General features: G+C 41.1%; 1 protein-coding gene across 1 annotated transcript; it reads left to right on the plus strand.

Annotated features, from left to right (window-relative positions):
* Positions 1 to 1,098: 1,098 nt before the first annotated feature.
* slc30a2 (solute carrier family 30 member 2) lies at positions 1,099 to 14,938 on the plus strand. Its single transcript, XM_035792678.2, has 8 exons — positions 1,099 to 2,016; positions 11,054 to 11,262; positions 12,423 to 12,569; positions 12,738 to 12,891; positions 13,110 to 13,347; positions 14,188 to 14,293; positions 14,448 to 14,582; positions 14,778 to 14,938. Exons 1-8 carry the CDS (start codon positions 1,925 to 1,927, stop codon positions 14,921 to 14,923), a joined length of 1,227 nt encoding a protein of 408 aa, XP_035648571.1. The 5' UTR covers positions 1,099 to 1,924; the 3' UTR covers positions 14,924 to 14,938.
* The last annotated feature ends 200 nt before the right edge of the window (positions 14,939 to 15,138 follow it).

The following is a 15,138-nucleotide window of genomic DNA, read 5'->3' on the forward strand; positions in this document are numbered from 1 at the left end:
TGTGTCTTCTTATAATCCCTTTTAAGGGCAAAGTAATCCAAAAGTAACTGAAAGTAAGTAGGGGGGTGAAATTTTTTATTTTTTTAAAATCATTATCAAAATGCCTATGTGGAATATAAAGATGCTGGCCCATGTTGACACACTTAACACTGCTGTGCCTGTCAACAACTACCATCACTCGTTTAAAGGCACTTAAATATTTTGTCTTGTCCATTCACCCTCTGATTGGCACACATACACAATCCATGTCTCAATTATCTTCAGGTTTAAAAATCCTTATTTAGTTTGTTTCCTCCCCTTCATCTACACTAATAGAAGTGGATTTAACAAGTGATGTCAATAAGGGATCATAGCTTTCACCTGGATTCACCTGCTCAGTCTATTTCATGGAAAGAGGTGTTCGTAATGTTTTGTACACTTGGTGTATTGTGGTGCAGTGTGCTAAAGCACTGAGGAGGAAAGAAGACGACTGGGGTACAAATCTTGAAATCAATTAAGATTACATTACGAAAATGGTTAGTTTGTAGATTATGTTTTTTATCTTTATTCATAAAAACTAGTCTGCGAAATGTATAGGCCTAGCCTACGTTTCACATGAAACACGGCTATTAGTCGTGTTTGCTGCGGACGCAAACGGCATCGATTTCAGAACCAGTGAACTGGACAGCTCCCCTAACTGGATCATGTGAAAAACCGAACACGCCCCAAATGAAACTCTTAGCTGTCGCTCTTACAGGTTCACTACATGTTTGTTAGGAAATACTTTAAAAAAGGCTCCTAAATAACGATGCATCTGGTACAATCATTATAATTCTTAAGTTATATCGCAACTGGGAAATGAGGCCCTGGCTCATTGTTTTATCTGTGGCAGCGCCATTAAAGCGATCTACATTTTGAAGTTGTCCATTTTCTTCTACTACTTCTGAGTTGGCAAATAAACTGAAAAGGGTGCATACTGCCACCTGTACTTATGGAAGGTTTTCTCAGGAGTATAATTAATTGGCTGAGCTCTTCTGATGACCCAGATGGAATCATGTGATCCTTCCTTAAAACCCCATAGGAAGTCCCCACCCAGTTGACAACTTCCAAATGGTGAAAGTCCTCAATGGCGCTGCCCATGCTAAAAAAGGATTTGGGGCACTCAGGTCCTCAATCGATCTCTCTGCTCCAACCTTACCGCTTGATGTGTGCCAAAGGTATTCCGCCAATTTGACTGAATTTGATTTTTTTTAATGCACGCAGCATTCGAAGAAAATCCTGGCTGGTTCTACTCTAGTCATTGGCATAGGTGCAACCTGATATTGAATTTGGACATGTTGAAAAGTTGTTTTACCTCTGAATGTCTGATGCTATTTGCATGTCATGACAATGCCGTTTTATTTGGAAATGGTCATTGAATAAACTATAGGCTATGGTCAATGTCCACGAAGTTATTAATGAAGCTTTCAGTAATAGGTAGCAGCCTACTTGTAGATACAGGCTTTTGCACTGTAATGAAGGACACAATCACAATTCTAAACTTGCTATTCCTCTCAATTTGCTAGGTTAGCCGCCGAAATATCTTGCACTTTTTTGACGTCGACACACGCTGTCGATACCTTTTTAAGGGCTTGGCTGTTTCCAGTCAGTTGTGACTTGTAGCTGCACCAAAGCAAACGCCTGCACATTCACAGCCAATTTCACCACTTGGGCTATAGGCTACTGCAGCAGTGGAATTGAGAGTAGGCTACTTGTTTGTATCGGGTCCGATATTTGCAACTGGTGATACTTATTGCCATGAAGGATTTAATTAGTTTTATTAGCACAGTTGGTATGGCTTGGACGACTTTTCTCAGTGCCATTTAAGATACGGTCGGAAAGATCGCCGTGAAACTCCACATCTTCAGATTCTGCTTAATTTGTTAGATACAACGGGTGACAAGACATGAACATGGATACAACTGTGAATTCAGGAAGAAATTCCGAGAAATCTCACCTCGTGCACGAGATGAATGCCAAAATGTATTCACTGAAAAGGTAATGACATTTTTTTCCCTTCATGTTTGACCTGTGATTATTTCATATGAAGCCAAAATAATATAGATGTTGTGATATTTGGTTCATTCTACATGCCATATTCCGATATTTAGTTTGCGCATTAGCCTACAAAGAGGGGGAATATATTTGTACAATTATACAAACACAGTAGACTGGTCTATTTTCTTTTATGCAGTAATTTTAAGGGTTTATTAAACTGAAAATATTTAGGCTACGGTGCAGGGCAGTACTGTAGGTGTACACTTTATCTTGTGTTGTGATTGTTTTAAACTAGTTAGTGTAGCGAAACAAACTGATAGTCCTGTTTCTGAAAACATGCGGTAATGCAACGAAAATGTATGTTTCCACGAAGTAGGCTACACATCCCATGCGGGGATAGCTCACGCTGCACATAGAAGACATTTACATTTATAGCCTATAATTTCCAAGGGTCCAGTGTAATAACCGTAGTTGCCGAATTTAGCTTTATTCAAGCTGAGTCTATTCTTAACCTGTCCGGGTGCTGCCAATAAGCAGGCAGTGTGTGAGATGTTTTGTCTGATTGAACAAATCATTTTCATGCTTGGCTTCGTTTTGGACATTATTTGACGGATGGCCCGAGGGAAGTTCCATGATCACTGGTAAAAGCCAATCTCTCATTACGAGATCTGATGGGAGAATGGCGAAACACCCTGAGACCTTAGCAATTATATTAACTCATTTTTAAGTAATAGTAAAAATAAATGATTTTCACTGGGCGTTTGCAGATTTTTATCCGTCACTTTTAAAATGTTCAGATACAAAGTTGTAGACAATTTTATTTAGTGAGCTATATTTTTGTAAAATTACAATGTGCTGCCAATAGATTTAAGAAAATCCTTGAAATAATTATCTATTTAAAATGTGCATGGGGGGGAAAGTCATGTTTATAAAAAAAATAGACAAGCTAAATAGATTATTAGGTCTACCTATTTGTGTAAAAAAAATGCTAAATACAAAATAGTCTAACCTAAACGAAAACGATTACTCTATTTTAGTAGCCTATGGGTTTAATATTTGATTCCCAATGGTATAGCAATTGTAATCGCAAAAACAAAAGGTTGAATGAAGATTATTTGATTTCAACACCATGGACAGCAGTCGCGTTTAAAGACTCTAAATAATAATTTGTCCTTAACTGACTTTCCTAATTAAAGGCTAAATAAAATTTAAAAAACATTTGACAAATGCTCGTTTTTTTGCCACTCAAGTTGGTTATTGACGTGAATAGAAATAATAAACTTATATTGCAACAAATAAACTATATAATCCATGACGTTATATTGATTTTGGGAATGTATTATGAATAGCTAATACCCTATCCTTAGGGAAGTACGTGTGGATCATCATATGGGAATTGGGCCTACACTGGATTCAGAGTGCTGGCGAGACATGGCTATCTCCAAGGAAAAGTCATAACCCATTCGGCAAAAACTGGTTGAATAAACATTGTTTCCAGGTCATTTCAACAGATACAAAAAACATCTATGTATGATGACGTTGAATCAACGTGAAACTGTTTGCAATTGCAAAAAGTCTTTAATCTAAGGGATTTGTCTTTTTTTTCTCACCCAGTTTGCAATCTAAAACCAATGACATGGTGACATGTTTTGTTGATTTCACGTTAGTTGACAACTGAACCAAATGTAAATCAACAACTAGACGTTGAACTGATGTCTGCCCAGTAGGAAGCCAAAAGTGTGTTTAGTTAACGGCATTAATAGGCCTATAGGAAATGCCCCACGATATTATATTTATTTATTTGCCTTGTGTTGGGGTTAAGTGGACTCACATATTTGTCCTTTGTTTTTTAATTGCAGTATGATTTGCTTAGTCAACCCCACCATATAATCCCCCCCCCCCCAAAATGGAATAATTGCTAAACTAATTGTATATATTAGCATCAGCAAACACGTGTTATACGAGGTGTGTGTTATACGTATAGAGACATTTGTATAGAGCCTAAGAACGGTTTTAATGTCTTTAATCAAATGATCCGAGAATGCTATTAGATTTTAATAACATAATTTCATTTTTAGTTACAGATTCTGAACAGTTATTCTGATTCCCATAATATTTGTTTGTGATAGAAATGCTCACAAACCAGGCGTATATTCACGAGCTCTCCCCGACTGATAGCTCTTCGAAGTGCCATGTCAAGAAACTTGGATATAAGTGAGCAGGGTAGCAGTAAAATCATCTCAAGCTAATTTGGTGATAATCAAAGCAACTCAAACAACATTGAAATTGCATCAATAATTTTTAATCTCCCGTTTTCCATGTCTCTTGTGATGCACTTCACAGCAGCACTGAAGGATGTGTTGACATGATAACTCATTTTGTTCCATGCTGGCTGAAGACCTAGCTAGCCAGTAACTAGATAACACCAGAAACATATAAGTATCTTTGTCATAGATGAATGGTGCAAACTTTAATTTGTTGACACCCTACCAGTAGATTAGCTATCTAGCTATACTACTCCCCTTTGCAGACACATTCTCCAATGTTTGTTACAAGTAGGTACTTATTTAAATTAGGTAAGAGAATATCTTAATAGAATTGGTTTATTAAAATGAGATGTCAGCCTATCCCCATAATAATCCTGAATTCTGAATCCAAGTGTTTGGCATGGGGGAGGGGGGACAGTAACTTTATGATCAAACTTTCAGTGTAGAAGCAACAGTCATTGTTTATACTTTGGTCATACTTTGATCTGGTTTCATCGTAATATCATCAAATTTAATGTAAAATATGATTTTGACTGTTCATTACCTTTTGAATAACTCTCTCACGGATTTTGACCCTCCATAAACACCAACACAATAGTTATTTTCTAACGCTTACATACCTTACTAAACTAAAGTGATATTTTTTTTTACAGATAGGCTAATTGGGTTATATTACAGTAAGGCAAAAAAGTATTTAGTCAGCCACCAATCGGACAAGTTCTCCCACTTAAAAAGATTAGAGGCCTGTAATTTTCATCATAGGTACACTTCAACTATGACAGACAAAATGAGATTTTATTTTCTCCAGAAAATCACATTGTAGGATTTTTTATGAATTTATTTGCAAATTATGGTGGAAAATAAGTATTTGGTCACCTACAAACAAGCAAGATTTCTGGCTCTCACAGACTTGTAACTTCTTCTTTAAGAGGCTCCTGTCCTCCACTCATTACCTGTATTAATGGCACCTGTTTGAACTTGTTGTCAGTATAAAAGACACCTGTCCACAACCTCAAACAGTCACACTCCAAACTCCACTATGGCCAAGACCAAAGAGCTGTTAAAGGACACCAGAAACAAAATTGTAGACCTGCACCAGGCTGGGAAGACTGAATCTGCAATAGGTAAGCAGCTTGGTTTGAAAAAATCAACTGTGGGAGCAATTATTAGGAAATGGAAGACATACAAGACCACTGATAATCTCCCTCGATCTGGGGCTCCACGCAAGATCTCACCCCGTGGGGTCAAAATGATCACAAGAACAGCGAGCAAAAGTCCCAGAACCACACTGGGGGGCCTAGTGAATGACCTGCAGAGAGCTGGGACCAAAGTAACAAAGCCTACCATCAGTAACATACTACGCCGCCAAGGACTCAAACCTGCAGTGCCAGACGTGTCCCCCTGCTTAAGCCAGTACATGTCTAGGCTCGTCTGAAGTTTGCTAGAGAGCATTTGGATGATCCAGAAGAAGGTTGGGAGAATGTCATATGGTCAGATGAAACCAAAATGGAACTTTTTGGTAAACTCAACTCGTCGTGTTTGGAGGACAAAGAATGCGGAGTTGCATCCAAAGAACACCAGACCTACTGTGAAGCATGGGGGTGGAAACATCATGCTTTGGGGATGTTTTTCTGCAAAGGGACCAGGACGACTGATCCGTGTAAAGGAAAGAATGAATGGGGCCATGTATCGTGAGATTTTGAGTGAAAACCTCCTTCCATCAGCAAGGGCATTGAAGATGAAACGTGGCTGGGTCTTTCAGCATGACAATGATCCCAAACACACCGCCCGGGCAACGAAGGAGTGGCTTCGTAAGAAGCATTTCAAGGTCCTGGAGTGGCCTAGCCAGTCTCCAGATCTCAACCCCAACCCCAGAAAATCTTTGGAGGGAGTTGAAAGTCCGTGTGCCCAGCAACAGCCCCAAAACATCACTGATCTAGAGGAGATCTGCATGGAGGAATGGGCCAAAATACCAGCAACAGTGTGTGAAATCCTTGTGAAGACTTACAGAAAATGTTCGACCTCTGTCATTGTCAACAAAGGGTATATAACAAAGTATTGAGAAACTTTTGTTATTGACCAAATATTATTTTCCACCATAATTTGCAAATAAATGAATTAAAAATCCTACAATGTGATTTTCTGGATTAGTTTTTCTCATTTTGTCTGTCATAGTTGAAGTGTACCTATGATGCAAATTTACAGGCCTCTGTCATCTTTTTAAGTGGGAGAGCTTGCACAATTGGTGGTTGACTAAATACTTTTTTGCCCCATTGTATGTAAACAGTGCCAGTGAGATCAGTGTGCGTTCAGCAATGACAATAGGACTTTGATGCAATCTGAGCTTTGATACTGTAAAACAGAAGTAGAAATTAAATGGGTTGCTTGACAGCCCCATGCATTCCAAGTCTGGGACTATAATTATGAGAGCGAGACTGATGTTGCAACAGGTAACACCAAACCTGGAAGTATTTCAGCGTGAAATGTATGGCATGTTTTAAGTGTGCACACAATGTGTGGGGATGAGGGTGTTGCAGTGTCCCCGAGTCTTCAGATCAGCAAAGTAGGATGGTCTTTACTGTCAGTCACCCATGCCTGAGAAATCTTTGCTGCAAGCTGTGCATGTGTTCTTGAAAACAATATTTCCATTTGGGAGAGGATGGAGTCAATATAGCCTATGTGTTTTTTAAAGGCCCAGTGCAGTCAAAAACATGATTTCCCTGTGTTTTATAAACACTATATAGACAAAAGTATGTGGACACCTCTTCAAATGAGTGGATTTGGCTGTTTCAGCCACGCCCGTTGCTGACAGTTGTATAAAATTGAGCACACCGCCATGCAATCTCCATAGACAAACATTAACAGTAGACTGGCCTTACTGAAGAGCTCAAACTTTCAATGTGGCACCATCATTGGATGACACCTTTCCTACAAGTCAGTTCGTACAATTTCTGCCCTCCCAGAGCTGCCCTGGTCAACTGTAAGTGCTGTTATTGTGAAGTGGAAACATCTAGGAGCAACAACGGCTCAGCCATGAAGTGGTAGGCCACACAAGCTCACAGAATGGGACCACCGAGTGCTGAAGCATGTAACACGTCTGTCCTCGGTTGCAACATTCACTAACTAGTTCTAAACTGCCTCTGGAAGCAATGCCAGCACAATAACTGTACGTCGGGAGCTTCATAAAATGGGTTTCCATGGCTGAGCAGCTGCACACAAGCTTAAGATCACTATGCACAATGCCAAGTGTTGGCTGTGTGGAAGAACCTGACTGGCCTGCACTGTTCCTAGGCTGTCATTGAAAATAAGAATTTGTTCTTAACTGACTTGCCTAGTAAAATAAAGGTACAATTTTTTTAAATTTTTTAAAAAATTTTTTAAGAGCCCTGACCTCAACCCCGTCGAACACCTTAGGGATGAATTGGAATGCCGACTGCGAGCCAGGACTAATCGCCCAACATCATTGCCCGGCTTCACCAATGCTCTTGTGACTGAATGGAAGCAAGTCCCCTTAGCAATGTTCCAACAACTAGTGGAAAGCCTTCCCAGAAGAGTGGAGGCTGTTATATCAGCAAACGGGGACCAACTCCATATTAATGCCCATGATTTTGGAATGAGATGTTCAACGAGCAGGTGTCCACATACTTTTTGTCATGAAGTGTATATTCCCACTGAGGTTAGAATAATACTGTGAAAGTTATGATAATGCCCTTTTCGTGTAAGAGCTGTTGGGGAATAAACACCTTACATTTCTGCCTGTTTTGGTCGGATGGCGTCTTGGCCTGCCTGGTGACATCATCAGGCGATAAATTAGTTAATAGACCAATAAGAAAGTGAGTTTGAAACCTCTCTGCCAATGACAGCAAATTTTCAGTTTTCCCCTCCCCACTCAGACCACTCCCAGACAGCCCTAGCAAAATCCTTGCTTGAGAAATTGCTCTTTGCTAAGAAGCTATTTTTGTTTATTTTTGACCGTTTTAATTAAACGCAAAGGTACTTAACCTAATTGTTACCCAGAAGTGATTTAATATTGAGAAAACATCTGCATTGAACCTTTTTTTTTAAATGGATGGAATAAAGATGAAATGACAGATTTAAGAATTGAATTAGGAGAGAAAATGTTATAGGCTACAATGTGGATGCAACTGCAGAGCTTCTTCTAAGATCATAATTGCAGACAGCAGTGCAAGGTCTACTGGCTGCTGTCCAGCATCAGTGTCAGGTTCTGTAGACAGGCTGAGCAGGCCAGTTCCCTTGTGTCTGAAAATCTGAAACTCTTTGATTAATCATGCTTGAATTTGGGGCCTTGTCAGTCTGGCTAACATTAAAGGCTATTAGCCTTACGACAGACCTATTTCCAGATGTCCCACTCAATAAAAGGCACCAAGGTAATGGTGCTCTGGCGTCACATTTCAGATTGCTTCAGATTGCTGTCAAGATCTTTTGTACCAAATGACCTCAAGAATCCCTGCTCCCGCCCGTCTCTCTCGATTATTGAAGATGATAGTCAAATGGGCCATAAACAGTAGTTCATCAGACTTCAGTGGATTCATCATATTTTGACCAGCCCTTTGAACAACACAGCACCATCATTTATTACATTTCCCAAAATGCCCCTAAATGATCCAACGTGACATGTGATAGGCCTATGCCAACGTATCTACAGTACCAATGGCTCTCCAGGATGAGCAAAGCAAACAGAATTTCATTTTCCAGCTAATTAATCGTTTGCTGACTAATCATTTAAACAGCAGGCCTAAAAAAATATAAACTAAGTCTTCAGGCAGTCTTTTAAAATGTATTTCTTAAAGGCCTAGTGCAGTCATGTGATTTTCCAGTGTTTAAAACCATACAATGCCTTCAGAAAGTATTCACACCCCTTGACTTTCTCGACGAGCTTTGCACACCTGGATTGTACAATATTTGCCTTTTTTTATTTTTTGACATTTAAAATGTTACTCTTCAAGCTCTGTCGAGTTGGTTTTTGATCATTGCTCGACATCCATTATCAAGTGCTGCCATAGGTTTTCATGCCGATTTTTTTTTTTTTAAATATTTTTTTTAAGACAACTTTAAGCAGGCCACTCGGGAACATTATGTCGTCTTGGTAAGCAACTTCAGTGTATATTTGGTCTTATATTTTAGGTTATTGTCCTGCTGAAATGTGAATTTGTCTCCTGTCAGATGGAAGGCAGACTGAACAAAGTTTTCCTCTAGGATTTTGCCTGTGCTTAGCTCTATTCCGTTTCTTTTATCCTAAGAAAATTCCATAGTCCTTCCCGATGACCAGCATATCATGATGCAGCCACCACCATGCCTGAAAATATGAAGAGTGGTACTTACTAATGTGTTGGATTTGCCCCAAACATAATGCTTTATATTCAGGACAAAACTGTATTTCTTTGCCACGTTTTTTGCATGATTACTTTAGTACCTTATTGCAAACAGGATGCATGCTTTGGAATATTTATATTCTGGATAGACTTCCTTCTTTTCACTCTAATTTAGGTTAGTATTGTGGAGTAAATGCAGGCTGTGAAAAAGTCGAGGGGTGTGAATACGCCGAGTCTCTCCTTAGGCTCTTTAGTCTGCTTGTCTTGAGCACAGAAACCTGGAAATACATTTGCTCTATCATAGTCTACACCAAATACATTATGTGTATCTTTACTTGTTTTAAAAAACAATTGTATTTTTTTGTTTTAAATCTACAGTAGCAAGACAGTTGAAGGAAATAACTTCATGCAGTGTGTTACAGTTTGGGAGGGAGAAGAGAGCCCAGTAGTCTACAAGACACTGCTGCAGAACCATTGTAGAACATTGAACTAATTTGCATTCATGTTTGATTCTAAATCTATGCTCTAGAATTCATCCAGATTGGACAAGATGTAAAATATTTACTGTGGGTAAGACATCCCTGTGTAAAACTGTAATGAGCCTATGTTGCGGCTTTGTCAAATATCCATCTTAGAATTTTGATGAACCAGTGGAGGCTGCTGAGGGGAGAACGGCGCAATATAATGGCTGGAATGGAGTGGTATCAAACCATGTGTTTGATACCATTCAACTTATTCCGCTCCAGCCATTGCCACTTATGTATGACAGACGGACATTTGAATAGCCTCCATGCGTTGGGTTAGGATGTGAGGGGGTGTATTTGTTCTCATGTCCCCATGGTGTGATTAAACAGAAGCTGTTTTCCACTCGGCCGGCTCCTTTTAACCTGCATGTCGCTGGACTGATGGAGTCGGGGCCCAGAGCTGAGTTATCTCCTGGAAGCCAAAATTAGAGTTTTTCCACTTCATTTAGTCTCATCATCCTCATTGCACATGGGGAGAGAATAGTTGCGGTATGTTTTATTTTTTGTGTATTATTTTCCATGTATAATTATTTTTGTTTATATATATTATTATAGATACTCAAACATATTGTTAATTTATGTAATACTTGATATACATTGCTTTGGCAACGGTGGCAACCACCCATTCATGCCAATAAAGCATTTTATTGAATTGAGAGAGATTTGCTGATTGAGATGTAATCAGATCTGTGGGAGTGCGCTACATTCTGATGATACAAGCAGACAGGGGCTGAACATAAACCCCAACAAAACCATGTGTATTTTTACAATGCATACATATGACAACATCCAAGTCCATTCGATATACTTTAGGTTGTTATGCAGTATCCTCTTATGAAAAGATCATAAGACAGGGCAGACCTACTGTATGTATGTTTCATAAATGACATTGTCATTTCCTTTCCCATCCCAGTTCCTCTTCAGACTCCAAAGAAGACTATCCCAACATCCCACTTGAGAAGGAAGATGTGGCTGGTGCCATTAAGCTGAAGCAGCCTGTTGGCGCCCATTGCCACGATAACAAAGCAGTGAGTGAGGACAACCATGACACGTTGCTGGCTAAGAAGAAGCTGTACATCGCCTCCATTGTGTGCCTCATCTTCATGATCGGAGAGATCATAGGTAAGGCTGGGTGATAATATTCCTCAGTCTAAAATGCTCTTTCATACCTAGGGCCAGGAGCTTTTCCTAACCAGAAAAAACTAAGGCCCCTTATTAGAAGCTATTGACTACTGAGATCAGAGTAATGGTTTTTAAAATTCCTGGTCACATATAGGAAAAACTATTGGCCATAAACTAATCTCTACAAACTATACTTTTTTTTTTTTTTTTTTTTTTTTTTACCTTTATTTAACCAGGCAAGTCAGTTAAGAACATATTCTTATTTTCAATGACGGCCTGGGAACAGTGGGTTAACTGCCTGTTCAGGGGCAGAACGACAGATTTGTACCTTGTCAGCTCGGGGGTTTGAACTCGCAACCTTCCGGTCCAACGCTCTAACCACTAGGCTACGCTGCCGCCCCGTAGGTTCCTTAAACTTTGAAGTCAAGGTGAAGTTTTTTGGTGATCACTGGGTTTAAGGCCATCTGAGTCAGTAGCACCGCGGGCAGTTCTCTGTAATGACGATTTTAGAGGCTACTAGAAATGCGTCCAGCCTTTCATGTCGAAGTCCTCCCCCAGCCCAAAGCACAATGGAGAGGAGGTAAAAGTGAGGAAAGCATGACGGTGACATTTTATATTCTATATTTAATGTCTAGACTTCCTTCCGGGGCTTGGAGTCATCCACTTTCTTCACACTGACTGTTGTAAAAAGATATTCAACGTTTATCTCCTAGTCAGCGACTATTACTGTGGGAGAAACTGAAACTCAGAATTGTTTCTAGAATTCTTTCCCTTGACATTTGGAATGAAAGAGACTCATTCATCATCAATACCATCTAAAACAGGGGTACTCAAGTACCATTTGAGAAGGTCCTAGGTGGTAAAGGTCCGGCTGGATATTGTCGTTTATCGGCTTAGTAATAAACCCCCACCTATTAACCCATGTGACCCCAAACTGTTCACACCCCTCTTGTTGACGGACAAAAAAAAATTCAAGCAACTTTCGCCCAATTCTACACGTTTTATGGGGATGAGATTTGTTTTGCCACTTTAAAGCTATTTTCCTGCAATTCTACACATCTTTCCATATCTTACATGTTTATATGATACCAGGGGTCGAAGCCTGACAAACATGAACATTATGTCTCTCTGAGACATTCCCATTGTCTGTGTATCTACAGGTGGCTACCTGGCCCACAGTTTGGCTATTATGACAGATGCAGCTCACCTCCTGACTGACTTCGGCAGCATGATGGTCAGCCTGTTCTCCCTGTGGATCTCCTCTAGACCGCCCACAAAAACCATGACCTTTGGATGGCACCGCTCAGGTTAGGCCCATGACTTACCAGCTTAAAACATCTTTGAAGATACTTTCCCATTTCGTCCCCAGAACACATGGTGAATGTTGTCATAGCTGAATAGTAATAGCCAGGGTCTCAATTCTCTAAAATGATGGCTCAACAGATACTGATTGTCACTGTCTCCAACCCCCACAGAGATCCTAGGAGCCCTGGTGTCAGTGATGTCCATCTGGATAGTGACTGGGGTGCTGGTTTACCTGGCCATTGAGAGGATAGTCAAGAATGACTTTGAGATCAACAGTCAAGCGATGCTCATCACCTCCGGTTGTGCCGTCATAGTAAACATCATGTGAGTGGTTCATTCTCACGGCTTTATAGCTTAGTTATAATCATCTGCACTTGATTGGGGAACAAAATGCACATAGTGAAATAAATACCTTAGCTGGGGTAAGCCATTCAGCTATGTTGTCTGTTTTAATGTTCATCAGTGCATATAAACTGAAGGATAAAGACAAAGGAACTTTAGACTATGGACATGTATCATCCTCTATTCCCTCCCTCCTTTAGCATGGCGTACATCCTCCACCACTCCACCACCTTCCATGCCCAGAGCTCAGGCTACCAGCAAATAGACGAGAACGGGCAGAGCCCTTTGGGTCACAGGCACTCCCATGTGGGCCACTCCCACACCCTGCTGGGTCATGGCCATGGCAACACCAGTGTGAGAGCAGCCTTCATTCACGTGTTGGGAGATCTCCTACAGAGTGTTGGGGTCCTAGTGGCTGCCATCGTCATCTTCTACAGGGTCAGTAACAAATACTAGTGTTTACACCTTACAGTACACTTACATTATGTTATACTGTATTTATTTTACAGTATAACAACATTTTTGGAACCCTTTTACTCCCCGTTTTCGTGGTATCCAATTGGTAGTTAGTCTTGTCCCATCGCTGTAACTCCTGTACGGACTCTGGGTAGGCGAAGGTCGAGAGCCATGCGTCCTCCGAAACACAACCCAGCCGAAACACAACCCTGCTTCTTGACACAATGCCCGCTTAACCCGGAAGCCAGCCGCACCAATGTGTCTGCGAAACGCCGTACACCTGGCAACCGTGTCAGCGTGCATTGTACCCGTCCGGCCACAGGAATCGCTAGTGGGCGACGGGACAAGAACATCCCTGCCGGCCAAACCCTCTCCTAACCCAGACGACGCTGGGCAAATTGTTGCGCCGCCCCATGGGTCTCCCTGTCGTGGCCGGCTGCGACAGAGCCTGGATTGGAAACAGGGTCTCTAGTGGCACAGCTAGCACTGCACCACTTGGGAGGCCCATACTGTATTTATTTACAGTGCAACATATTCATGTTCACTGAAAATGTCAGGTTCTTGGGCAAAAAGTCATAAATTGACATTTAACAATATACCATTTGGAGAGATGCAACTGTTGTGCTATTGATGTCGCTCAGTCTCAGTAGGAAGAGGTTAACGTCTCATCACCCTGCAAGATGTTGCTCTTCCATTAGAAACCCTCCCTGTGATTAAAGTGGCCTAATGTGTTATGGCATCAGTAGAGCAGCACCCCATCACCCTCTGATGCCAATGTCTTCTGCTTGTGTCATTCTCTCTCCTGTGGACCTTCTGTTGCAGCCTGAATACAAAGTAGCAGATCCCATTTGTACCTTCCTCTTCTCTGTGTTTGTCCTTGGGACCACCATCACCATACTCAGGGATGTTTTCAGGATACTCATGGAAGGTAAACTCAACAGGATTTTCTGTTTCTCCTGCTCTGAAGTGAGCCAAGGTGAATTCAAAACAATAAAATAGTTTATTCAGACATTTTCCTCAGTTTGTCAATTCATTTATTTATATAAAAATGCACAATAAAGCATTGCCTCCTCATTCTACAGGGGCTCCTAAGGGAATAGAGTTTAACTCGGTGAAGGAGGTGTTGCTGTCTCTGAAGATGGTGAAGTCTATGCACAACCTGCGCCTGTGGGCCTTGACCGCGGGACAGACCCTGGTCTCCGTCCATGTAGCCATCGGTGAGACCCAGCCTCCCTTAGTCTGACACAAGACATCACTCCATTTAGATTGTGCGTGCACAATCTACCATGTTGATTCACATGCTGCCAGTAGTGGCCAAAAGAAACCAGTTGACACAAGCAACTAAACTATTAGACATTACAGCCCAAAAAGCACGATTGTTGACATCTGTTATGGCCATTGTTGTTTCCCAGAGGAGGATGCCGATCCCCAGAGTGTCCTTAAGGAGGCTACAGAGATCCTCCAAACCAAGTTTGGTTTCTACAGAACCACCATCCAGGTGGAGCCCTACTCTGATGACATGGCCTACTGCACACACTGCCAGGATCCCATGGACTAACAGCAGTGGAGGCTGCTGAGGGGAGGACGGCTCATAATAATATCTGGAACAGAGCAAATGGCATGGCATCAAAAACATGGAAACCATGTTTGATGTATTTGATACCAGTCCACTCATTCCGCTCCAGCCATTGCCGTGAGCCCGTCCTCCCCAATTAAGGTGCCACCAACCTCCTGTGACTAAGACTCACAACTACCATGGAGACAGAGAGCTGT

The sequence above is a fragment of the Oncorhynchus keta genome, chromosome 19 (assembly GCF_023373465.1).
Source record: "Oncorhynchus keta strain PuntledgeMale-10-30-2019 chromosome 19, Oket_V2, whole genome shotgun sequence".
Lineage (NCBI taxonomy): Eukaryota > Metazoa > Chordata > Actinopteri > Salmoniformes > Salmonidae > Oncorhynchus > Oncorhynchus keta.

What these genes read in the sequence shown, in the direction of transcription:
- slc30a2 (XM_035792678.2), top strand. Translation starts at nt 1,925, where the DNA reads ATGAACATGGATACAACTGTGAATTCAGGAAGAAATTCCGAGAAATCT. An exon ending in AAAATGTATTCACTGAAAAG is followed by an intron (nt 2,017 to 11,053) that starts GTAATGACATTT and finishes TTCCCATCCCAG; the next exon opens with TTCCTCTTCAGACTCCAAAG. An exon ending in GCCGTCATAGTAAACATCAT is followed by an intron (nt 12,892 to 13,109) that starts GTGAGTGGTTCA and finishes TCCCTCCTTTAG; the next exon opens with CATGGCGTACATCCTCCACC.